At 39.4% G+C, this 26600-nt stretch overlaps 2 protein-coding genes and 1 long non-coding RNA gene across 3 annotated transcripts; 2 read left to right on the forward strand and 1 right to left on the reverse strand.

The window, feature by feature from the left end:
* Positions 1–577: 577 nt before the first annotated feature.
* Positions 578–4875, forward strand: LOC115928666. The gene is made up of 2 exons (XM_030996338.1): positions 578–1577; positions 2269–4875. The coding sequence occupies exons 1-2, from the start codon at positions 747–749 to the stop codon at positions 2593–2595; spliced, it is 1158 nt and encodes a 385-aa protein (XP_030852198.1). The 5' UTR covers positions 578–746; the 3' UTR covers positions 2596–4875.
* LOC105443657 lies at positions 4329–11666 on the reverse strand. The gene is made up of 2 exons (XM_011677081.2): positions 10881–11666; positions 4329–9149 (listed from the first exon to the last, which is right to left on the reverse strand). Exons 1-2 carry the CDS (start codon positions 10950–10952, stop codon positions 7041–7043), a joined length of 2181 nt encoding a protein of 726 aa, XP_011675383.2. The 5' UTR covers positions 10953–11666; the 3' UTR covers positions 4329–7040.
* Positions 10039–10781, forward strand: LOC105443656. The gene is made up of 2 exons (XR_972821.2): positions 10039–10282; positions 10725–10781. It is a non-coding gene; the product is annotated as an uncharacterized LOC105443656 (long non-coding RNA).
* Positions 11667–26600: the final 14934 nt, after the last annotated feature.

Below are 26600 nucleotides of genomic sequence, written 5' to 3' on the forward strand. Positions count from 1 at the left end.
TGCAAAAAGTTGGTGCATCCACACGAAAACATATTACTATCTATATAATTTGGATGCTCGTGTGAGGAAATAACATTCTTGGGGGGGGGGGGATAGAATGGGAAATTTATATTATTAAAATAAAGATAAGAATTAGAGGATGCTACGAAAGACCATTAGTGCCACGAAGAAAAAAAAACACACTTTCTACTAATCTGTTTAAACAGATTACGATATTTCTTCTAATCTGTTTAAACAGATTATAATCTGTTTAAACAGATTACGGTATTTCTACTAATCTGTTTAAACAGATTACGGTATTTCTACTAATCTGTTTAAACAGATTACGATATTTCTTCTAATCTGTTTAAACAGATTATAATCTGTTTAAACAGATTACGGTATTTCTACTAATCTGTTTAAACAGATTACGGTATTTCTACTAATCTGTTTAAACAGATTACAGTACTTCAACTAATCTGTTTAAACAGATTATAATCTGTTTAAACAGATTACGGTATTTCTACTAATCTGTTATAACAGATTACGATATTTCTTCTAATCTGTTTAAACAGATTATAATCTGTTTAAACAGATTACCGTAGTCTGCATGTTACGTTCTATAATAGAAAATCACGTTGTTACAAATACATAACTGATGGCCGGTCAAGCGTGCAGGACAGGACATCTGGAGCTGCATTATAGCTATACCCTTTTACGTTTTCAATGTATCTCACGATCCTTTGGAACAGGACCTTCTTGTGGCAATGGAATGTGAAGGCTTGGTTCGGAATTACTTTAATTTAGGATATAATTACAACGAAATCATTGCTTCTCTTTTATTCAATCACAATGTAGCGATAAGCAAACGAACATTGAACAGAAAGTTGCGAGACCTTGGTCTTTATCGTCGTAAAAACCATACTGATGAGTTAGATGTAGCTTGCTTTATTCTACAGGAACTTCAGAGTTCAGGGTGCTTACATGGTTATCGATGGATGCACCTGAAATGCATCCAAAATGGTATCAACATTGACAAAGAAACTGTTCGGCATCTACTCGGAGTGTTAGACCCAATAGGTCTTGAATACCGATCACGTAGAAGGCTACGAAGGCGTTTATATCGAGGACGGGGACCAAACTTTATATGGCATCTAGACTCCTATGACAAATTAAAACCTTTTGGAATCTGCATCAATGGATGTGTAGATGGCTATTCAAGGAAGGTAGTTTGGCTAGAAGCTTACACGACAAACAATAATCCCAGAGTAATAGCTGGATACTACATGCAAACGGTTAGGAAAGAGATGGGATGTCCTCGTGTCATTCGATCAGATTTTGGAACAGAGAATAACACTGTCCGCCAAATGCAACAATTTCTGCGCAGAAATGGTGACGACCCACTTGCGTCTGAAAAGAGTTTTATGCAAGGAACGAGCCAGCATAACCAAAGAATAGAGAGTTGGTGGGGCGTCCTTAGAAAGCACTCTATACAGTTCTGGCTGAACATGTTTGGACAAGTGAAAGATCAAGGTCACTTTACTGGAGATCACCTGGACAAGTCACTGCTGCAGTTTTGTTTCATGAATCTAATTCAGGTAAATTGATATGTGTTCATGCTGTTAACCAGCTCTAGAAGTGTTGGTCGAGGTCGAGCGATCCCAATAGCTCACTTAAGCCTTTAATTTGGATGGGGGTATGTTCTGCTTTCATCCCAAAATAACAAAATAAAATAAATTTATTTTTCATGGCTCAACTTTTACCAACATTGTGCACTAAACATAAAATTTGAAAAGGGCCCCTTTTTAAACCAATCACAATCAATCTTATGTCACCGGATAGCTGGAAAATAGCGCCTTGTATCCTCTGGAAAAGACGCTATAAAATCCAGTTGTTGTTATCATTATTATTATTATTATTATTATTATTATTATTATTGTGATTATGATTATTATCATTATTATTATCATTACGTTGCTTAATTTAAAAACGCGAGAATTAACCCCCCTCCCTGCACCCTCCCCCCTAGGGCGCGCGCGGTATGTAATTTTTACGCTTCGCGTGCTCATCCTTACCGCCCCCCTGAAATGAAATCCTAGCTACGCCATTGGAGGGTTTTGATATTTTCTCAGTACTTCACCATGGATAACCCACTCCATAACTGAATACTTGTCAGCTGAAATCTCTTAAAATATGTTAGCGATAAATCCTTAAAGAAATGAAAAAAGTATATTTTTATCAAATGTATAATAATAATATTTATTTTCTTCTTCTTTGTATATGGAACAGGAAGAACTGGACAAGGTTGCTAAGGAATGGAACGCTCATAGAATCAGCAAATCAAGGAACCAGTGTGGACCATTTGGTCGCCCCAACGTGATGTACAGGACACCCCAGGTGTATGGAACACAAGATTTTCTTGTGCCGTTGGAAAACGATGAGGTTGAAGTATGCGAGGAAGAATGTACTTTCAAAAGTCAGTACCCTTGTGACAGAGACGTATTTGACCTTTGCTCGATCCTGATGACTGAAGAACAACTACCTGTACCGCAGAATAGCGAAGAAGGACTGAACCTATATCATACTTTGAGAATGCACTTGCTGAGGATGATTTAATCAGAGTATTTTGCATTAATTGCATGTGTATTTTGATATTAAATGAAAAACACAAGTAGATATTTTTCTACAATGCTTGGATCAGCAACCAAGACTTATTCATACCTTTCCCCACAATGACATCTTTCCTCTCTTCAAAGAAGACTAGAAGACTGAAGCGTCTGATCCGTTTTTTTTTTATTCACATATTCACCACATTGCTTAAAATGATCTGCATATAAACACAACAAAAATGTTTTTACCCCCTAAGGAAAGTGACATAACTTTTTAACTGGGAGGTGTCAAGTAACAAAATTTGCAGGTGATATTAATCAACTATATTGTTATCGTATGTGTAAAAATCAGCATAATCCTATATTCATGAATGAACAAAGGTCAAGAAAAAAATGTCACTTTTCAAAAGTCACAAGGGTATTTTTATGAGCACCATATGTACCAAAAATTATGTAAATTATGGTTCTCGTGTACAATAAAAATAAATTTTTTGCTTTTATACCAATCTTCAGACTCCTATTCATCTGACCATTAGTTTTGCGCATGGATGGACATATTTTTCAAGAAAAACAACTCTTTTTAACGCCTTTTGGGGGTTAAGCTTGATTTTCGTGAAAATATTGGGAAGTGCATTTTTCGCCAAAAAAGGTCAATTTTGCAATCGGATCGTAAAAAGTGCCCAGATTAGTAGGATAGAGTGTGATAATTGATAACATAACAAAAAGACACTAATACACATCCATCCAAGTAAGGTTTTACCCATTATTTGTTCAGTTTTTATCCTAAAAATGGATTCATATGTGATTTTAAAAAAGTGACATTTTTTGTTTCATGTGTGACCATTCAGGCGTTACAATTAAAATCATGCTCATTTTTGCACACATGCTTTTATCTGCAAATTTTGTTACTAAACACCAACCCGTTCAAAAGTTATGCTACTTTCATTTGGGGGGGGGGGGGTAAACTATTTTTGTTGTGTTTAGTATTATCCATATTTCTATTTCTTCATAACAGAGGGTAGCAATAAGTGTTCCTATATTTGTATAAAGGACTTTATAATAACTTTGATAAAAAGTGATATCATATCACAATGCCAAACTGATGCTAACGTTTTTACGGTAATGCTATTCGTTCATTATCCAGAGTTCTTGAATTAATTTCTTTCAAAGGCTAGTACTGTCTTACAATAAAAATATACTTTACTGAGACAGGAGTGTTCTTGCTTATTCGGTGTTAAATATGAACGACAGTTAATGACATAACAAGCTGAACGAAAACGAAAACAAGTTTTATTTGAAGTGTTTTGATTATTGTGGCAAGTTCATGTACATATGCTTATATTTGAGTCCGCATATCTCACCCAAACTTTATATAACACAGTCCAGCAGAAATATTATTAATTAATTGTTTTTTATTTTTCTGCTTTAAATACATGTGTATACAGTGGAAACTCAGTATAACGAGGTGCTTGGGACCATCAAAAATACATGTACCTTGTTATAGCAGTAATCTTGTTTATACAGCAGGTTTATTAAACAATAAGTTATAGAGAGCTGGGACCGGATTTTACCTCTTTATATCAGGAGTTTTGTTATATCAGATCTCTTTATACCGAGTTTCTACTGTATAAACTACATGTAGATGTTTTATGAACACATTTTATTGCTTACACTAATATTGTGGGAAATGGTTGGTACAACCCTACTGAAACAACAAAGGACACTAAAAGATGGTAATAATGACTTGTTGAGGATGAATCATTTCCTTTAATTATATGAGTGTTGCTGCTTCTAATTTTCCTTTAAAAGCACTGGTCTTAAATATATACGCCCTGAACAGTAATTGCTACAGAAATATTATACGACTATACAATAATGTACGTACATGTAACTTGCATACTGTGTGTCAACTATTTACAAGCTTTTTGAGCAATGTAAATATAATGTAAGGCCCTCATGTTTTTTTTCTGACTGTAAATAACCAAACAATTAAATAACAAAGAATAGTCAGACCATGTGTTCACAAAATATCCTCTTCGGGGTTTATAAATGTCTTATAACCATGCTGTGCCAGTGTTTTATTGCTTTCCATTAGCCATATTTATATTTTCAAGACCATACCTTTTAACCTCTATGACATTATATCAGTAAAACTAAATGAATTGGACAGTGTGGATAGACCATGTTACTGTAGCTACACAGCTAACTGTTGCTCAGCCATATCAGATATTTTCAAATCTTTGACCTCAACATAATAAATAAATCCTCGCTCTGATGGTAAAGTATGCAAAGAGTCTGTATGAAATGATTCTTTATGTGTGTTTGCAAAGTTACCACATAAAAAATAATATCATTACTTTAACGATGGATGACTGGATCATTAGACTTTTGTGTATTTTAGATCATTCTTTTGATACTGAGACACTGGCATATAAATCATTGATTATTCAAGATACCCTATTGACAACCCCCCCCCCCCTCCTATGGTTGAATTGTGCAAAGTCATACATGTACATTAAAAACTACAGCTGCCTCCGCCTTCTGTGAAAACATAGTACCTGCACGTACATACATGTATGTGTTGCCAAGAACCTTGCCATCCCTAACGATTACACCAATACTGAAATAACCCCAAAATGTGTCATATCTATTGGTGTAAATTGACTTCTGTGACCTTTGACTTTGAATCTTGGATCAAAGAATTAAGTTTACCGGTAATTTATCATTCCATGATACTTAGATTAAAGTCCATTTCTGAGGTAATACTTAGACCCAGTATAAAAATGTAAAACTTTTCATTAAAAAATGAGCATTGATCTTTTAACTTTGACCCCTATATGGTAACAAAAGCTTCCTTTAAAATAACCACTATAACATTAACTTTGACCCCTATATGGTAACAAAAGCTTCCTTTAAAATAACCACTATAACATTAACTTTGGCAAACTGTTACAGCCAAAACCTTAGATAAAAATATAAACATCAACACAAACCAAATACACAACTAGAATGCTGATTTTAAACAATGGTATGTGCAACCACCATAAGATCAAACCTACGAAACCTTTCGAAAAATACACATCATTCCAAAACCTTTATTACCAAATCGTATACATACCATTCTGCTTGAAACATAAAATATGAAACATTGGCATATAAATCATTAATTTTTCAAAGTTGAATTGTGCAAAGTCAAACCCAGTATAAAAATGTTAAACTTTTCAATAAAAAATGAGCATTGATCTTTGAACTTTGACCCCTAAATGGTAATAAAACCTTCCTTTAAAATAACCACTACAACATTAACTTTGGCAAACTGTTACGGCCAAAACCTTAGATAAAAATATAAACATCAACACAAACCAAATACACAAGAGCGCTGATTTTAAACAATGGTATGTGCAATCACCATAAGATCAAACCTACAAAACCTTTCGAAAAATACACATCATTCCAAAACCTTTATTACCAAATCGTATACATACCATTCTGCTTGAAACATAAAATATGAAACATTGGCATATAAGTCATTAATTTTTCAAGATATCCTATTGACAACCCCTCCTATGGTTGAATTGTGCAAAGTCATACATGTACATTGAAAACTACAGATACATATGCCTCCGCCTTCTGTGAAAACACTGTACCCGCACAAATATGTTGTCAAGAGCCTTGCCATTCCTAGCAATTACACCAATACTGAAATAGCCCCCAAATGTGTCATTATTTTTTTGGTGTAAATTGACTTCTGTGACCTTTGACTTTGAATCTTGGATCAAACACCAGTAATTTATCATTCCATGATACTTAGATTAAAGTCCATTTCTGAGGTAATACTTAGACCCAGTATAAAAATGTAAAACTTTTCATCAAAAAATGAGCATTGATCTTTTAACTTTGACCCCTAAATGGTAGTAAAACCTTCCTTTAAAATAACCACTATAACATTAACTTTGGCAAACTGTTACAGCCAAAACCTGCTACACAAACCAAATACACAACTAGAGCGCTGATCTTAAACAATGGTATGTTCAATCACCATAAGATGAAACCTACAAAGGCTTTGAAAAATACATATCATTCCAAAGCCTTTATTACCATATCGTACATACGATTCTGCTTCTTTCTCAGGTCACACGTAAAATTATAGTCCCCACTTCGTCTCCGAGCACAGAAGAACTTTCAGATCACAAAGGTAAAATAATTGTAACCATAACCCTAAAAAGGAGTCTGATATGAATATACCCTGTTTAATCAACAATGACCATGCAGTCTGATAAAAAAGTCAATCATATTCAAACATCATAAAACAAATATTACCCAGTAATAGGTTTTGTAAAACAATAAAAAGAATATTTCATTTAAGATTATGTGACTCTCTTCCACATTCAACCTAGCATTTTGTAATTCTGCACAACATTCTTGAGTATAGCTCCTTTCCTTGAAAAGTATTTAAAGAGCATCCATAACCCATAGACCACTTTCTAGAATGTGATTAAACTCTTGTCTAAACTCTATATAGTCATCATAGGTGGATGACAATTCTATCACGTTACCACAAGTGTGGCCAATGGGCCTCCTCTGGAGACCATCCAAGGAACAGAATGTAACCCTGATATCTGAGTTACAGAGAATATCTAATCCTGTACAGTACCTAAGGAATCTTCTCAGCATGCCTTGGTTTAATGACCGCAAGTACTTCTTCAGGTACGTTGATACCGCCCGCTCATTGGGTGAGAGATCCCTTGAGAACTCCAACTTGTCAATCACTTTTTTCGATGTCGGATGCAGTGAAGCATATATTTCACTTAAGCTTTCCTGGGTCAGCTCATTCTGAAGGTTTTGAAGGACTGGTCTCATGCAGTCAGCAATGTACATTGGCTTTTGGATGATTTCCTTATGGCCCAACTCTGAAAGGAGACAGCTGAAGTTTTCGTTTGTTGGTACCTTTCGACAATCATAGCCACTCAGGATATCAATGAGCTCTTCAATGTCTTCGGGGAAATTACTAAGTGCTGATTTCACGACTTCCTTTTCTGATTCTGGGAGCAAACTTAGGAAGGCCTCCACCATGTCACCATTACAGAACGTGGATCCCCAGATTGCATTAACCATAAAGTCTTGTGTCAACCTGATGGGAAAGTACTTGTGGTCCCACCAGCCTTTTGTGATGATGCGTCCTAGTGTCTGCCATTCTTTCTCCCCATAATCATGTCTCAAGACAGGTATCCTTGAAGAGTCTCCACTTGTCATCTGTTCATACACCTCATCCCAAAATTGGGTTATGGCATCCTTATATACTCCGTTACCCTGGCCCTTCTCTAGATTCCCATCATGGAGAATCATATGGACAGCAATATTAGCCTTCAGTATGCTTTCGTCCGAAAAAGCATTCATCATATCTGTTATTAAATAACTTCTTCGAATGAGGAGAACTTCAAATTGTGTTTGGTTAGTTGGAAAGTCATTTGTCTGTCCTTCAACCAGCTCTACATATACAGTTGGAAAGTCATTCATCTGATCTTCAGCCATAGGAATCTGCTGGTCTGCTTGTTGTTCATGCTGATGTTCTTCATGCACAAAGGTTGATGGCTCATCAGTAATGACTTCAGCCAATATCTGTTCAGCTGGCAATGAGTTAACTGGGTCCCTAATCGTGACATCGAGCTGTTCCTGCGTTGGAGTAGAGTGCGATGGCCCAAATGAAATAGTTGGTGAGTCTGCAAGTTCCTTCACTCCCGAAAATAAGTTGCTGGACTTGGTACTGTCATCTTCCAGACAACATACAGATGAAGATGAAGAGTGGGTGCTTGTAGAATGTTCACCAGAATTTAGCAAAATTTCAGGCAAATCAGCTTCACTACTACTTGTATCATATTCATGATCCCTCACATGAACCGTCCTCCTCTTCTTGACCTTTGACTTGCCCTTTGACTTGCCCTTAGATTTGTCATGCTCCTGTACTTTGGACACTGTGCGCAGGTAAAACCTAAGGGTTGGCATTTTTGATCTGCTGTAGAGTTGTCCAACATCTCCTTCAAGAGGCTGCTGTCGAAAGTCCACTAAGGAGCATTCAAAGTTTTCTTTTTCCCCTTTAGCTGAAATGCCATCCGGGAAGAAGAGCTCTTCTACAATTTGTAGCAGTTCAGCAGGCTTGCATAGCTTAGACACAGACAGAGATCTGATGCCTCCTCCGTTCGTCTTACGTACCTGCTTGTATCTGCCTAACATATGATCAAAGTCCATCCATCCGACATCTATTCTTCTGTCCAATCTTTCAGCATTTTTGTTCCCTAGCATTTTATGAGTTCTCCCATAGGAACAACTTGCAGAATCTTCATACCCAATACTATTTTCACCATCCTCCCTATCTCTTTTCATCCCCAATTTCTGTCTAAGTTTACAGAGAAGCGAGTCTTTTTTGGAAGACTTTGATGAGCTGGTAGACACTTTCTGAGTGCTTTCTTCTGAAAATTTGCGCAGTGCTAGTCTATCCCCCAATAGTGGCACAAACTTCTTGAGCTCATCCTCATCCATCAATAGCAGAATGGAAGCAACAATCTGTAAATTACAAGAAGGTGAGAGAATACATATGAAAAAGAGCTAATTTTTTTCAGCAAAAAAGAGCAAAAGGCTAATTGAGGAAAGGCCAAAACAAAGAAGCATTCCATGTTAACCATGTGCAAAATGAACGTCACTGACAAAGGTGGGCAAGATTTGTCCTGTGCTGTCTTTTATATTTACTTGATTGCTGCATGTGTTATACCGGTTAATAACTACACACTGTCTCAAGAAATGCATTCAAACTATGTATTCAAAGAAACATATTATAAAATTTAAACATCAAAAAGCTTTACCTTTATGCTTTACAATTTCCTTAGCTATACCAGGGCTTGATATTAGCAGGCGCCCGGAACACATGGGCGCCTAAAATTCAGGTCTGGGAGCCCAAAAGTGAACAATTTCAATACAGAGCCCAATACAAGGGGAGCCTGGGATTTAGATCTGGACCCTTAACCAAAAGAGTTAGTGTGGAGCCCTGGCTATACAAATGCAAATGTTTCATGTTTATTTCATGGATAAGATATATCATACCACTCTGATAATAACTGCCCCCAATACAAGCCTTAGGACACTATTCCCGGGGGGGGGGGGGGCACTTCCATTACAAGGCGGACACCATGCTCGTACAGAAAAGAACATTAAAAAGGGGTTGTTTTTCACAGACAATGTATGCGCATACAATGAAAAGGGTATCAAAATTGACAAAATCAGGGAAAAGGGTATACTTTTACAACAGCTAATTTACTTGTTTAGAGTGGGAAAACCTGACAAAATACTTGTTTGGGTATTCTGAGATGAAGTCTAATTACTTGTTTAGGGTCCATTTTGAAAGTTCATTTACAAGCATGGTGTCCAACTTGTAATGACAGAGCCCCCCCCCCCCCCCCCCCCCCCTGTAACAGTCGGCACTCCATAGTTTTGGGGCGCTAGCGCTTCATAAAAACAAACCAAGCATGCACATAAATGTTCGATGATTTACGAACAATGCTCGCCAAGGAAGCCATCAAACCTTGAGCTTTTCATCAGTTTAACGATATGGGAACAGTATAAGGCTGTAACTGTAACAAGATGTGCATCAAGTTGAAAGTAAATCGGTCTGTCTTTGATGTCAGCACTCAGCAGGCACAGTGGTAAGCTTACATATAAGTGCCTCACTGTAATATGTTTATTCCATTATGATGTGTGGTTCATATTTTGAGCTGTGTTAAATTAATCTTATTATAAACCACAAACTTGTTATTCTCGGTGTGTAATCATCATTCTGGTGAAGTCACTTAACAGTATTATTATTTATACAATGTGCATGAAAGTTATTCCAAAGAAACAATACCTCAAGTACAGATACATAAATGGAAGTTTAGACGTTGTTCACGTTAAATGTCAATTTATTATACATGTATTTTGTACATCAAGAAGTTATTTTATTATACATGTATTTCGTACATCAAGTAGTTAATTGAACGATCATTGAAGTAATCGTTGAACACTGAAACGTTTATTTCTAAAAGATTGATACCAAATGTAAATACCGTTATACTTATTATATGTATGTTTTGACTTTGTCATTTTCAGTTCTTACGGCTTTTGACAAGAATAAACGTCTACAAGAAGCATAGACTATACAAGCCAGTACTAGAGAACGTGTGCGTCGTTTTTTGTTCTTCATCTAAGTAAATACATCGGGCAGGCACACCCCCCCCCCCCGACTATTTCAAAAATTGATCTCACCTTTTCTTTTCTCATCTGTTCTATAACACTTCTGTCCATGCCTCTTTCCTCCATAAATGCATACAAATCCATCTTGATAAACCTACAATAAACAAAAAAAAGTGTTAATTAGACATTAATCTAATAGTCATGGAGGTGCTTGTAAAAATTAGATGATTATACATGTAGGCCTATGTTGCCAAGTTATTCTATCAAATTACATAGAAATGTGTATTTCCAAATCAAGGTAATATATATATATATATATATATGCGAAAGAATGAGATAAGGGAACTGACGTAGTGCTTAATTCCTTTCTTTATTTTATACAAGCTTTCGGCCCCTGGCCTTCATCAAGTCTGTACAATCAAGAAATGACAAAAATAGACACCAAATGGAAAATGATAAATAAACACAAACTAAGGTGAACAAGTGTTGTGTGGATGACAGCTGTAATGTCAAAAGAAACTAAGTACAGATATAGATAAACACAATAATAAACACAAACTAAGGTGAACAAGTGTTGTGTGGATGACAGCTGTTATGTCAAGAGAAACTAAGTACAGATATGTCTATATATCTATCTACATTGCTTGAGTGTACTTTGAGGACAAATAACATTTTTTTTATAGCTAGAAGATGGAGTTTTCAACTGGCTTGCTTCGCCCGCTCGCAAAATTTAAAAACGAAATATGGTTCATACTCTAAGTAAAGGTTCAAATCGCCTAAAGTTTTCATTCAAGTAATGAGGATGTACCTCTGTGATATTGTTTGAAAACATTTTTTTGTGGTTAACTGGCAGCAAAAAAAAACAGGTCCTACCCCCCCCCCCCCCCCTGCTTATTTAGTCTATCCTTCACGTTGGAACCTCCAAACCCTTTCCCCGCTCGGTCCTTTACTCCGCGGCCGAGGATATTCGGCATCACTCAACCCCCCAAAATGAAATTTTGCCTAAATGGTTAGGCCTATTAAAGGGATAGTCCACCCCAGGATTTTCTTTAGCTGACGATATAGACCTAATAATACCATGAAGAATGATACAAGTCTCATTAAAATCCATGATCACATAACGAAGATATATCGACTTTTTTATCGAAAATCAGCCGCCCCCCAAATGCAAATGCGTTACATGGGCATGAAACGATTGTGACGTATGTTGCGAGCTGCCTTCTTATTTCGGAGACATTCACTTTCGCTTTCACTTTCATTCATGATTCGTCGTGTCAGTGCGATAACAGTGTACCGCGAGCGAAAGTGAATGTCTGCGAAATAAGAAGGCAGCTCGCAACATACGTCACAATTTCGATACTATCGGTTATTTTTTGGCGATCGTTTTTTGCCCATGTAACGCATTTGCATTGGGGGGCGGCTGATTTTCGATAAAAAAGTCGATATATCTTCGTTATGTGATCATGGATTTTAATGAGACTTGTATCATTCTTCATGGTATTATTAGGTCTATATCGTCAGCTAAAAAAAATCCTGGGGTGGACTTTCCCTTTAAACAAAGTGATAAGTTGCCTAAGTGGATATTAGCCAAAGTGGGTATAGCCCAAATGTGAATTAGACATAAAGGTAATGAGAAAAAAATGAATAATAGACAAAATGATGATTAGACGAATCAAATATTAGACAAGCTGGTGACTAGACAAACTGGCAAACAGACTAAGTGGTGTTAGACCAAGTGTATTAGACAAAATGGGCTTAGCGTAATTGACAATTAGACGAAATGGTAAATAGGCTAAGTGGCAATTAGACCAAAGGGTTTTTAGACGAACTGGTTGTAGAAAAAATGGGATTGGACCATTTGAGATGAGACAGAACGGGCATCAGACAAACTGGGTGTAGAACAAGTGGCAATTAACCAGTGAAAGATACATGTCACGTGAGTCATACCATGTCATGATGGCAAAGAAATAGGGCAATTTACATAGACATAATATACGTACACCAGGAGATTAGGGCCTATACCATGCCCACCGAAAATGACAGGTACAAAATTTCAGGACATAGGGCAAAATGTTCTGATAGCCGACAAACAATAGTATGTGAATTAGACAAAATGGACATGAGACTAAATGGGGATTAGACAAAACGGGCATTGGAACAAATGGACATTAGACCAAATGATCATTAGATTCATTGGCATTAGATTGAATGGACAGACCAATTAGACGTTAGACTGAATGGTCATTAGACCAAATGGAAATCAGACCACATTAGACCAAATGGTCTTAGAGTTTAGACCAAATGGCCATTAGACCAAATGTACTTTAGACTAAATGGAACGTAGACTAACTGGTCAGTAGACTAATTGATAAGTAGCCTAACTGGTTATTACTTTAGACAAAATGAAACTTTGCCTAAATGGTTATTAGACAAAGTGATAAATTGCCTTTTTTGGATATTAGCCAAAGTTGGTAGGCCTAGGCCTATAGCCCAAATGTGAATTAGACATAAAGGTAATTAGACAAAATGATGATTAGACGAATCAAATATTAGACAAGCTGGTGACTAGACAAACTGGCAAACAGACTAAATGGTGTTAGACCAAGTGTATTAGACAAAATGGGCTTAGCGTAATTGACAATTAGACAAAATGGTAAATAGGCTAAGTGGCAATTATACCAAAGGGTTATTAGACAAACTGGTTGTACACAAAATGGGATTAGACCATGTGGGATGAGACCAAACGGGCATTAGACAAACTGGGTGTAGACCAATCGGCAATTTACCTGTGATACATATACAAACTATTACTAAGTTTGAAGACCATAATGTCAAACCCCATGCGTAATATAATAGCTGCTCCATTCATTAACCCTTAATACTAGTCCTAGCACGTTTTAGCCGACCCGGTTCTTAAAGACCAGACTTAAGCACCACATGCTTTGGCCTTGAAATATTGTGCCTTAGCCCCCCATATTGACGATGGAAGCTAGATTTTTAAATGTTGACATTGTTTTGGAATTTCACTACTGAACTTAGATCATATAGATGTGGTCACCGTCAGTGACTTTTTCTCTGTGTGTAATGCAGGCGCGCCGGAAGCAATTCTGGATTGGGGGGGGGGGGGCAAACATCCCAGGGGGCTCCTTTTTTGAAGGGGAGGGGGCTCAGTGGCATACACAGGGGGGCGATACGACGCGTAAAAAATTTCAAAGAAACTCGAAAGCGAGGGAGCGAAGCGAATGAGCTGGTTACGAGCACAGGTATAAATTACACATAATTATAATCTTTTATTTTGTGAGCAAGCAAAGGGAGCGAGCGAAAATAAAACATTTTTCGAAGTTATATACATTTTCTTTCCAACTCTTCTCCTCTTTCTTCCTCTTCCCTTTTTTGGGGGGAAGGGGCTTTTTTTTTTTTGGGGGGGGGGGGGTGAAAATGCATTTTGCCCCCCACCCCCCCCCCCCCCCCCCCCCCCCCCCCCCCCCCCCCCCTCCTCCGGTTCCGGCGCCTATGATGTGATGTGTTGATTTGCATATGTGTTTTGATACTTAAGTGCCCTCGCGTGTGAAAATGTGAAATTATTATTTGCGGTCGAATGACGTGCACTTTATCCAGTTTGATGGAAATATCGCTAAAAAATCAGAGTTATTTTGTTGTTTTTGTTGCTGTTCCTATTTTCTCAAGTCAAGAGGAGCAACAAAACTGAGTGATCCATTTGCTATTGTTGCTGTTGCTTTTTTTTTTCTTTTTTTTTTTTAAGAGAGTAGATCTAGACCTAATAAAACTCGTTTGGTAAGGTTTTAGGGATTTTGTTTTGCAGTTGAAGAATAAATGAAGTAATATGCAGTTCCCAGACCCAGTGCGATCTGATAATTAAAATTTGCACGAAATAGCATTAGCAGCAGAGACCATCCAGAGTCATGAGACCCTCTAGCATAACCCATAGGAAAGAAATGAGCCTGCCGCATACTCCTGCGGCAGACTTGCCGCAGATCTGCAGCAGACCTGCCGCAGACAGTCATCTTTTTCACATGCAAATTAGTTTTGCCGCAGACTTGCCGCAGACTTGCCGCATACTCTTTCAGTATGATGAAGAGTCTGCGGCAGGTCTGCCGCAGACTTGCCGCAGACTTGCCGCATACTCTTTCAGTATGATGAAGAGTCTGCGGCAGGTCTGCCGCAGACTTGCCGCAGACTTGCCGCATACTCTTTCAGTATGATGAAGAGTCTGCGGCAGGTCTGCCGCAGACTCTTCGTCATGAATATTCATATCTCACATAGACCTGCGGCAGACCTGCCGCATACTCTTTCATATCCAGTACGTGGCATTAAAGTATGCATGTAGAAGAACCAGTGATAAACTGATTGATACTTCATAATCGATATTGGCAATATCGATATTACCAATTAGGTAATACCAATATATATCGTTATTACCAATTAGGTATATTCTATTCTCAATTGTATTAACTTCATCACATTGATCATTTGAAGTGTATTCAAGAGTAACATTTAAAGTGACACAGGCTCGTACACATATATATACTAAATATGTATATTGTTTCTTGGTTAGTAATCATAGTTTCTTGGTTAGTAATCAATATATCTATTGCTTAAACGTGAATGTAATTGTAACATGATCAGACAAAATAATCTATTGGTTAATAATGGCAAAAGGAAAATAGAAATCACAAAAATGATGTGCATTAATTGTCTTAATTTGCTTAACAAATCATGATAAATGTATTTTTCTGTCACACGTGTAAAGTAATAATGAATATGCATGAGATGATTGGTTTCAATTGGCCCTATTAGACTTTAATGGGATTTCCTGTGGCAGACCTGCCACAGACTGTTCCTGTGGCGTACTGATCTGCCGCAGACTGTTCCTGTGGCATACTAGTATGCGGCAAGTCTGCAGCAAAGTTTCATCCTGCCGCAGATCTGCCGCAGACTGTTCCTGTGGCATACTAGTATGCAGCAAGTCTGGAGCAAAGTTTCATCCTGCCGCAGATCTGCCGCAGACTGTTCCTGTGGCATACTAGTATGCGGCAAGTCTGCAGCAAAATTTCATCCTGCCGCAGATCTGCCGCAGACTGTTCCTGTGGCATACTGGTATGCGGCAAGTCTGCAGCAAAATTTCTTTCTGCCGCATACTTCGGCATACTCTTTGCCGCAGACTAAAAGTCTGCGGCAGGTCTGCGGCAGATCTGCGGCAGGTCTGCGGCAGGTCTGCGGCATACTTTTCACTTTCCTATGGGAATAGGGCCCTATTCCACAAGGGGTGTCTTGCAATCGGACTAAGTTAGGTCTCCATACAGTCAGTACACACACAAAAAAAATCAATATAGATCTAGAGCTAGACCCTGGCCTAGACTATATTTCATTCGGCGATAGTCTACAGTGTAGATCTAAAAGTAATAGACCTAGACTCTAACTATTAGAGCTACAGACTAGACCCTATATCTGCTCCACTGAGACTAGATTCTACATCTGGCTTCGCCGTATTCTTCTCGAAGAGAGCTAAAAAATAAAATGTTCAAAGACTCATCCAACCAGACGGATTTTTTTCTGATTAGGTCCAGATCTAATGAAGTTAGACCCCAGCCTAGGTCTAGTCTAGTCTATTTAGATCTAGAGTCTACATCTTAGTTGCTGTTACTAGTGTCACTGATAGTGTTAGACCCCAGTCCCCTATCTTATCTAATTCAGTAGACATAGACCTAGATCTAGTCTAGATTCTAGAGCTACAGTCCTACTCCTAGTTAGTCCTAACGTTAGTCCCCTAAAAGGCTAAAGTTTGGGGGACTAACTTTAAGTTTAGGGAACTAACGTTAGGACTAACGTTAGATCATCTAGGTCTAGAATCTAGACTAGATCTAGACCTCTCTAGGTCTATTTCTACGCCTGAATTAGATAAGAATTAAGATAGGTCTAGGGTCTAGATCTAACGTTAACTGTTAGGGGACCGGGGTCTAACACTAACAGTAGGCCCTAACTTGTTAGATCGAACTGTTTTGAAAAAATACATTTTAAAGAGGGAACAGGTAGACCCTAATTCCGTTTGTATTATTCCAATGTCAACTAGCCTAGGTCTAGATCTACATGCAGTTGAATTTGATTGAAATGTAAACTAACTGTTAGTGTTAGACTAACTCACACTCACAGTAGATCTAGATAGATAGGCTATGTAGCGACAAATGTTACAGTGCATTCATTTATAATTCACTGGTATACATATTGTGTTTTTAATCCAAAATGGCCGCTTTAGAAGTCATTGAGAGTTCGAGGATTTGGTATTACGCCATGTCCTCAGAACTGGTTTTAACTCGATTTATTATATAACGATGTTTATTCATTAGTATTTTGATCACATGACCAATTAACATAGATGTACGCGTATTTATTCATAAGTATTTTGATCACGTGCTTAATTAACATACATGTGCGCGTGTTTTGAACCAATCGCGCTGTAGTTGATTGGCGCTCTTCTGATTTTCCTGTGCGGGAATCAGTGAGCTGTTTTAATATTGGTATACACACATGCTGTTATTGTGTTGATATTTGTACCTAGAAAATTGTATCCAACGAGGATTGAACTGCTACGTCCCCGGACCATTCCCGGTGGACGTGCTCACCTATTTACATCTTGTACGTTTTGCAAGATATATTTTGACTCTCTCGATGTTCAACATTGACGACACTTTAATTCACCAGCAGTGAGAATAGAACATTTAATATGATCTAACGTTTTTCTCACCTGCATTATTGTTTGACAACCTTTTATCATCGACTTCATATATATTGTCTCGACATTTGATTCTTCGACCTGCATCGCAAGTCACTGAAGTTGATCTATTGACATTGACTGCATCATCATTGTATTCATCTGTTAACTGATTCATCACCGTTGTCTTCATCATCGCTGTCTTCACCAGCGTCGTCTTCATCGTCGACTTCATCATCGCTGTCTTCACCAGCGTCGTCTTCATCATTGTTGTCATCATCGTTGTCTTCAACATCGTCTTCATCATCGTGGTATTCACCTAGCGTCGATCATCGTCTGCATATCCTACGCGATCGACAACCAGCTCGTCGACCACTGTTTTCGACTAGCTAGTTTCTACATCTACCTAGAACTTGAAGAAGATCTACTTTGAATTCAACTCCAATGACTCACGTAACGTTAATTATATTGTGATTTATGCTTTGCATTGTTTATCATTGTGAGGCCTTATTTTGACTGACTGAGTGCCTGTTGTTGAGTGCGTACGCTTACTAACACATATTTTACATGTTTATAATTGCACTAGTTCTAGGCCTATGCCTGGTCTACTGATCTAGATCTGCTATAGTCTAGATCCACCGATATATTGTTGTATTCTCGTGTTGTGCATTCCGTACACATACACAAGTAGAGATTTGTTTAGCGGTTTCTTGAACCACAATATTTCGTGCCTATGTAAGTAAATCTAAACGCTGTCTAGCTTAGATTTGAGTAGTATTTTCTTGACTGTTATTATTCATGCAGTGGGAATGATATTTAACTGACTTGTTTTAGTACTGTTTTGAGTTGTACTGAACAGCTAGACTCCTGATATTTCGAGACTTGTATTCAGCGGTAATCATTAATACCATAGTGACTAAGTTGAGTCTCCTTTACATTAATGTGCTGTTGGAAGTTATCTATGTTTGATTATTAATAGTAACTACCAAGGGCCTAGTGATAGTTTAATTGTCTGTCACTGTTGAGATAGACAGAAGAGGTTTCTGATAATTCTGTAATCATTGTATCTTATGTGAAATTATAGAATATAGAACCAGTTTTTAACCATAATCAATTTGTCTGGATGTGATCATTTATTAAGTGTTTTCTTGTCTGGAGGGATACTGCTTTTTAGTAGTTTAATTAAAAAAGGGAATTATGTGGGATTACTAGTTAACACGCAACATAGTCCATACCCCATGTAGTTTTCTAAATTGGTGACCCCGACGTGATCCCCCTGAGATAAGAAACATTTAGTTAGATTACCTTTGCTTATTAATATTTTTTTTTACCATTAGATAATCACATTTCTTACTGATACATTGAATTTAGTTGTGTGAACAGTGGGCGTGGCGCGGCGTCATGACTGAACCCAATACTCTTCAGCACCAAGTTGCTGCGCTCACGAAATTGGTCAAGGAATTGACCGCCACTATCGGTTGCATGCGGAGCCGAAGCAGCAGCATGAGAAGCATGAGCAGCAACAGGAAGCGCGACTCATCCGGCTATAAATCAGCGAGCACTTCTGAAGTTTGCTGGTATCATGAGAAGTGGGGTGACAAGGCTCACCAGTGCCGCCCGCCATGCACATATAGCAAGCCGGCGGAAAACAACTAGGCCAGGAGGTGGGCGCGACACCCCTCACTGGCCCTCTTCGTGACGGTCGCTTGTTCTATGTCACAGATAGAGATTCTGAGACACGATTTTTGGTCGATACGGGTGCCGCGGTAAGCGTAATTCCTCCCAACACCGCTGATAAGAGGCACCTTATGCCACTCGTTTTGCAGGCTGCAAACAAGACGCGCATATGCACATATGGGCAGCGTGAGCTCACAGTGTGTATTGGGCTGCGGCGTTCGTTTAAGTGGTCATTCATATTGGCCGATGTTTCGCAGCCTATCCTCGGCGCAGATTTTTTGAGGCATTACGGCTTACTGGTGGATTTGCGCACAAACCGACTTTGGGATGCCACCACTAGTCTGTCCGTACATGGCATCGCCTCCGACTTACCGTCGCTGAATCTCACAATAGTGCAAGTAGACTCCGATTCTGTCTACAAACGCTTACTTGCCGAGTTCACGGAAGTAACTCGGCCCATGTTTAAGAACTGTCCGTTGAAACATGACGTCACACATAGAATACTCACAACCGGCCCACCAGTTTCGGCACGACCTCGACGCTTAGCGCCGGACAAACACAAGATCGCTAAAGACGAGTTTGGCCGGTTACTCGATTTGGGCATTGTCGAGCCCTCAGACAGTTCATGGGCGTCGCCGCTCCACATGGTGCCAAAGAAGTCAGGCGGTTGGCGACCATGTGGCGATTACCGCGCTCTTAATCGCGTGACCGTCCCGGATCGCTATCCCATTCCGCACCTTCACGACTTTGCCGCACAGTTGCGAGACAAGTGCGTATTTTCCAAAGTTGACTTAGTGCGCGCATATCATCAGATCCCCGTACACCCTGATGATGTGAAGAAGACCGCGCTGACAACCCCTTTTGGGTTATTCCATTTCCGACGCATGCCATTCGGACTACGCAACGCGGCGCAAACCTTTCAAAGGTTTATTGATAGGGTCGTCCGTGACCTGCCATTTGTATTCGTGTATCTTGATGATATTCTTGTTGCCAGCGAGAATCCCGAACAGCACGAGACTCATTTGCGCCAGCTGTTCACAAGCCTCCGTGATTATGGAGTAGTAGTGCATCCTGACAAATGCCAGTTTGGAGTCGAAGCACTAGACTTTCTAGGGCACCATGTGACTGCCCAGGGCGTCTCCCCGATGGATGACAAGGTCGCGGTAATTCGCAAATTTCCGCGCCCTACCTCGCTACGCCAGCTGCGCCGGTTCTTAGGCATGGTTAATTTTTACCGCCGATTTATGCCTAAGTGCGCATCCTCGCTGGCCGCCTTGACTGATTTGCTGCGCAAGCAACCTAAGCGCTCTCGAAAGGCGTTAGATTGGTCCCCTGTGTGCGACTCTGCTTTCGCGGCTGTCAAAGAGGACCTCGCGAACGTCACGATGCTTACATATCCGTCTGTTGAGCTACCTACAAGCCTCGCGGTAGACGCTTCCGATCTCGCCGTAGGTGGTGTGTTACAGCAACTCCATGAAGGGGAGTGGCGACCGCTTGCGTTCTTTTCTCGCCGCCTCAAGCCTCCCGAGACTAGGTATAGTACCTTTGGTCGAGAGCTGCTAGCCATTTACCTCGGAATACGCCATTTCCGATACTTCTTAGAGGGGCGTGATTTTTTTGTTTTTACAGACCACAAGCCTCTTACCTTCGCACTCAAGACATCGCCCGATCGACATTCCCCTAGGGAAGCGCGGCAACTCGATTACGTGTCACAGTTTACCTCCGACATACGCCATATTCGAGGCGTTGATAATCAGGTAGCTGATGCACTTTCTCGCACCGAGATTGACTCAGTGCAATTACCGAACTTGATTAACCTGCGTGTAGTCGCGACCGACCAAGTCGATGACGTTGAGCTCGCTGCTCTGCGCTCAGACACGTCAACCTCGCTCAAATTTGAGAAGGTCCTCCTTCCGGAAGGGGACGCGCACATTTGGTGCGACATGTCCACAGGGCATCCGCGGCCGTATGTATCGGTAGCGCACCGTCGATCGTTGTTTGACAATCTGCACAATCTCGCGCATCCGGGCATTAAAGCTTCGCAAAAGCTTATAGCGGCCCGTTTTGTGTGGCGGGGTATGAACAAGGACATTTGTACATGGGCGCGTACTTGCATCCCATGTCAGCGCGCAAAGATCCAACGTCATACGCACTCACCGCTTGGCACTTTTGCCAACCCCGATGCCCGTTTTGCACACGTTCATATTGATCTTGTTGGGCCACTACCGCCCTCGAAAGGGCACATTTATCTGCTGACTTGTATCGACAGGTTCACCCGTTGGCCCGAAGCGATCCCGATAGCGGATGCCACTGCCGAGACAGTAGCCATAGCTCTAGTGGAGAACTGGGTAGCTCGCTTTGGAGCTCCAGCCACGATTACGCATGATCGAGGTCGTCAGTTTCAATCTGCGCTTTTCACTGCATTAGCTAATTTGCTAGGTTGTCGGACCATAGCCACCACGGCCTACCACCCGCAGGCCAACGGTATGGTGGAACGGTTCCATCGGCAACTTAAAGCCTCTCTCAAATCTCAACCCGAGCCGAACCGTTGGCAAGAATACCTTCCTTTGGTCATGTTGGGTATCCGCGCAGCTATTAAGGAAGACATCGGAGCTTCCGCTGCCGAACTAGTCTACGGGACGGCGTTGCGTCTTCCAGGCCAGCTGATAGTGCCTACGCGACACGATACTGTTGACCCCGCGGACTACGTCCAACGCTTGAAGGACCATATGTCTGTTTTAGCGCCTACAGCGACACGTAGGTCACCACAGACCAGTTTTGTACAGAGGTCTCTCGATACTTGTACGCATATTTTCTTGCGTATCGATGCTGTCCGTAAGCCATTACAGCCTCCGTATTTGGGTCCGTTCAAGGTTCTCAAACGAAACCCGAAGTTTTTCGTTATTGAGCAAAAGGGCAAGCATGTTTCTGTAAGCATTGATCGACTGAAACCCGCATTTTTGGAAAGCGTTTCGGCTAGGACTACCGCGGCTGACGTGCCTCTAGAGGGAGAGCCTACCGTCTCCTCCCCTCTGCGCACAGCACTTCGCGCAACCTCTGCGCCTGCTCCTGCACCTGCTCCTACGCCTGCTCCTGCTCTGGTGAAATCGCAACCTGCTGCGCGTGTCACACGTTCAGGCCGCCACGTCCACTGGCCGCAAAGGTACGTTCAGGTTCACTACATTGAACGTGTCGCATAAATAGTGGTTATTTTCATGTATATTAATGTATTTTGTACATATGTTTCCTTTATATTTTTAATTGTGTATTTTCGCCCCTCGGAGCTTACGCAAGCTCGGGTCTAGTAGGGGGGTTAATGTAGCGACAAATGTTACAGTGCATTCATTTATAATTCACTGGTATACATATTGTGTTTTTAATCCAAAATGGCCGCTTTAGAAGTCATTGAGAGTTCGAGGATTTGGTATTACGCCATGTCCTCAGAACTGGTTTTAACTCGATTTATTATATAACGATGTTTATTCATTAGTATTTTGATCACATGACCAATTAACATAGATGTACGCGTATTTATTCATAAGTATTTTGATCACGTGCTTAATTAACATACATGTGCGCGTGTTTTGAACCAATCGCGCTGTAGTTGATTGGCGCTCTTCTGATTTTCCTGTGCGGGAATCAGTGAGCTGTTTTAATATTGGTATACACACATGCTGTTATTGTGTTGATATTTGTACCTAGAAAATTGTATCCAACGAGGATTGAACTGCTACGTCCCCGGACCATTCCCGGTGGACGTGCTCACCTATTTACATCTTGTACGTTTTGCAAGATATATTTTGACTCTCTCGATGTTCAACATTGACGACACTTTAATTCACCAGCAGTGAGAATAGAACATTTAATATGATCTAACGTTTTTCTCACCTGCATTATTGTTTGACAACCTTTTATCATCGACTTCATATATATTGTCTCGACATTTGATTCTTCGACCTGCATCGCAAGTCACTGAAGTTGATCTATTGACATTGACTGCATCATCATTGTATTCATCTGTTAACTGATTCATCATCGTTGTCTTCATCACCGTTGTCTTCATCATCGCTGTCTTCACCAGCGTCGTCTTCATCGTCGACTTCATCATCGCTGTCTTCACCAGCGTCGTCTTCATCATTGTTGTCATCATCGTTGTCTTCAACATCGTCTTCATCATCGTGGTATTCACCTAGCGTCGATCATCGTCTGCATATCCTACGCGATCGACAACCAGCTCGTCGACCACTGTTTTCGACTAGCTAGTTTCTACATCTACCTAGAACTTGAAGAAGATCTACTTTGAATTCAACTCCAATGACTCACGTAACGTTAATTATATTGTGATTTATGCTTTGCATTGTTTATCATTGTGAGGCCTTATTTTGACTGACTGAGTGCCTGTTGTTGAGTGCGTACGCTTACTAACACATATTTTACATGTTTATAATTGCACTAGTTCTAGGCCTATGCCTGGTCTACTGATCTAGATCTGCTATAGTCTAGATCCACCGATATATTGTTGTATTCTCGTGTTGTGCATTCCGTACACATACACAAGTAGAGATTTGTTTAGCGGTTTCTTGAACCACAATATTTCGTGCCTATGTAAGTAAATCTAAACGCTGTCTAGCTTAGATTTGAGTAGTATTTTCTTGACTGTTATTATTCATGCAGTGGGAATGATATTTAACTGACTTGTTTTAGTACTGTTTTGAGTTGTACTGAACAGCTAGACTCCTGATATTTCGAGACTTGTATTCAGCGGTAATCATTAATACCATAGTGACTAAGTTGAGTCTCCTTTACATTAATGTGCTGTTGGAAGTTATCTATGTTTGATTATTAATAGTAACTACCAAGGGCCTAGTGATAGTTTAATTGTCTGTCACTGTTGAGATAGACAGAAGAGGTTTCTGATAATTCTGTAATCATTGTATCTTATGTGAAATTATAGAATATAGAACCAGTTTTTAACCATAATCAATTTGTCTGGATGTGATCATTTATTAAGTGTTTTCTTGTCTGGAGGGATACTGCTTTTTAGTAGTTTAATTAAAAAAGGGAATTATGTGGGATTACTAGTTAACACGCAACATAGTCCATACCCCATGTAGTTTTCTAAAGCTACTAGCCTACTAGACTAGTAGGGGTCTACTACTAGATTTCTAGTAGAAGTCTAGATCTAGATCTAGCCTGGCTAGAAAAGTCCTAGATTCTAGACAGAAAATCATGTCTCTATTTCGTCGCTAGCCTCTTAATAGCCTTTTATTTGGGTAGGCCTAGGGCCGACCCTACCCAAATAAGAGGCTAACAACGAAATTAAAGACAGAGTTTTCGGTCTAGAAAAGTCCTCACTTGGTCTTGGCTTGGATTTATCATTTGATTGATGAATTGCAAACCGTAGCGTAGGCCTAGGCCTACGTTAATGGCAATGCTAATGTTAAAGTTACTCTTGGCCTACTTTAAATTACATAGACTAGGTCTAGGTCTAGGTCTAGTCTATGCCTACTAGACCTATAGATCTAGATCTGTAGGTTAGGTCTAACATAATAGGTCTAACAAAGTTAGATCTAAGTAGAGGTCTAGGCCTATCCCTATATAGGTACCGGTAACTTTTACACCAACCAGTTCCACACAGTCACAGACAGTGTCACAGACCAGTAGATTTCTAGACCTCTAGACTAGACTAGTAGATCTAGACTAGATCTAGACCTAGTCTAGATCTAGTCTAGACCTAGTCTAGATCTAGATCTAGTCTAGATCTAGACCTAACTTAAACAGCCAAGTTTTATCAAAACCAATAAGCAGATTGCTTCTATCCAACAAGTTTAGCAGTGAATGTGAAATATTATTGTTATCATTCAATCATTGATTGATTGATTGATTGGGGGGGGGGGGGAGTAATTTCACACAATGAAAAGCAGGCAGATCTACGATATGACAGACTACGAATTTTCCGATGATGCCCTACCCGAAACTCGGGGCAAGCTGTCAAGTCCAAATTCTCACGAGACATGAGCCATGCCACGTACGGCATTGACGGGCACGGCAAATCAAGCCGAAAAATTGATTGATTGATTGATTGATTTTTTATTCGACAAGCTTCCAACATACAACAATATACAATAATAACAGATCAAAAAAAGTCAGCTTGAACAGGATAACCCACGAAAGCTCGAGAGCTTATTTCCAGTGGGGTCCCTTACAGACATGTATAAAATTAATAAGTTAAAATAGTAATATTTACAGACAGATAAGAAAATTAAAAGAACTACTTATTAAAGATAATAATAACAACATTTAAACTGATGATAGAAATGATATTAAGTACAAGAAGAAAAAGAAGAAGGGGAAGAAGAAAAAGAGGAGAAGGAAGAAGAGGAAAATAATGATGACGATGGAAAATGTATTGAATTTGAAAGTTTGCCTAATTAACTTCTCAAAACCTTAGAAATACTAGTAGGTTTGGATCACTCAAAATATTAGGATTTCTTTTGAAATAAAAATGAATTCAAGAAATTCAAGCATAAATTACTCACCGACAAACTCCTCCCTCTCGCCAGCTAAAATCATTCTGTGCGGGTGACGTCATCACAGCCACTAAAACGCGCAGCGCAGGCCAGGGGAAGTGACAAAAGTAGGATCCGTAATCTGTTTAAACAGATTAGTTGAAGTAATGTAATCTGTTTAAACAGATTAGAAGAAATATCGTAATCTGTTATAACAGATTAGTGGAAATACCGTAATCTGTTTAAACAGATTATAATCTGTTTAAACAGATTAGAAGAAATATCGTAATCTGTTATAACAGATTAGTGGAAATACCGTAAGGCCATGTAAAATTGATTACATGTTGATCGTCCGGATTTTTTGAAAAAGAGGAGGAGGGTGTACCATGTTATTTGATATTTGATATTTCAAAATGGCCGCTCAAAATGGCCGCTCGGTACATTTTCCCCGACAGTCGAGGCTATTTTTTTTCAAGATGGCCGCCGACAATTTTTTTTTTTTTTAATCAGAAATAGAGCCATTTTAGCAGTGTTTTTCATGTTTTTTTTCTTTCAAAAAAAAAAAAAAATAAAAAAAATTAAAAAAAAAAAAAAAATAAAAAAATAAAAAAAAAAAAAAAATAACAAAAAATAGGAGGCGGCCCCCAAAAAGGAAGCGGGCGGGGACGATCAACATGAAATCAATTTTACATGGCCTAATCTGTTTAAACAGATTATAATCTGTTTAAACAGATTAGAAGAAATATCGTAATCTGTTATAACAGATTAGTAGAAATACCGTAATCTGTTTAAACAGATTAGTTGAAGTACTGTAATCTGTTTAAACAGATTAGTAGAAATACCGTAATCTGTTTAAACAGATTAGTAGAAATACCG

Source organism: Strongylocentrotus purpuratus, unplaced genomic scaffold (genome assembly GCF_000002235.5).
Source record: "Strongylocentrotus purpuratus isolate Spur 01 unplaced genomic scaffold, Spur_5.0 spur5_scaffold_3, whole genome shotgun sequence".
In the NCBI taxonomy this organism is placed as follows: domain Eukaryota; kingdom Metazoa; phylum Echinodermata; class Echinoidea; order Camarodonta; family Strongylocentrotidae; genus Strongylocentrotus; species Strongylocentrotus purpuratus.

Coding starts and splice junctions, on each gene's coding strand:
- LOC115928666 (XM_030996338.1), top strand. CDS start 747: ATGGAATGTGAAGGCTTGGTTCGGAATTACTTTAATTTAGGATATAAT. Junction 1,578..2,268: donor GTTTCATGAATCTAATTCAG/GTAAATTGATAT, acceptor TATATGGAACAG/GAAGAACTGGACAAGGTTGC.
- LOC105443657 (XM_011677081.2), bottom strand. CDS start 10,952: ATGGATTTGTATGCATTTATGGAGGAAAGAGGCATGGACAGAAGTGTT. Junction 9,150..10,880: donor AACAGATGAGAAAAGAAAAG/GTGAGATCAATT, acceptor TGTAATTTACAG/ATTGTTGCTTCCATTCTGCT.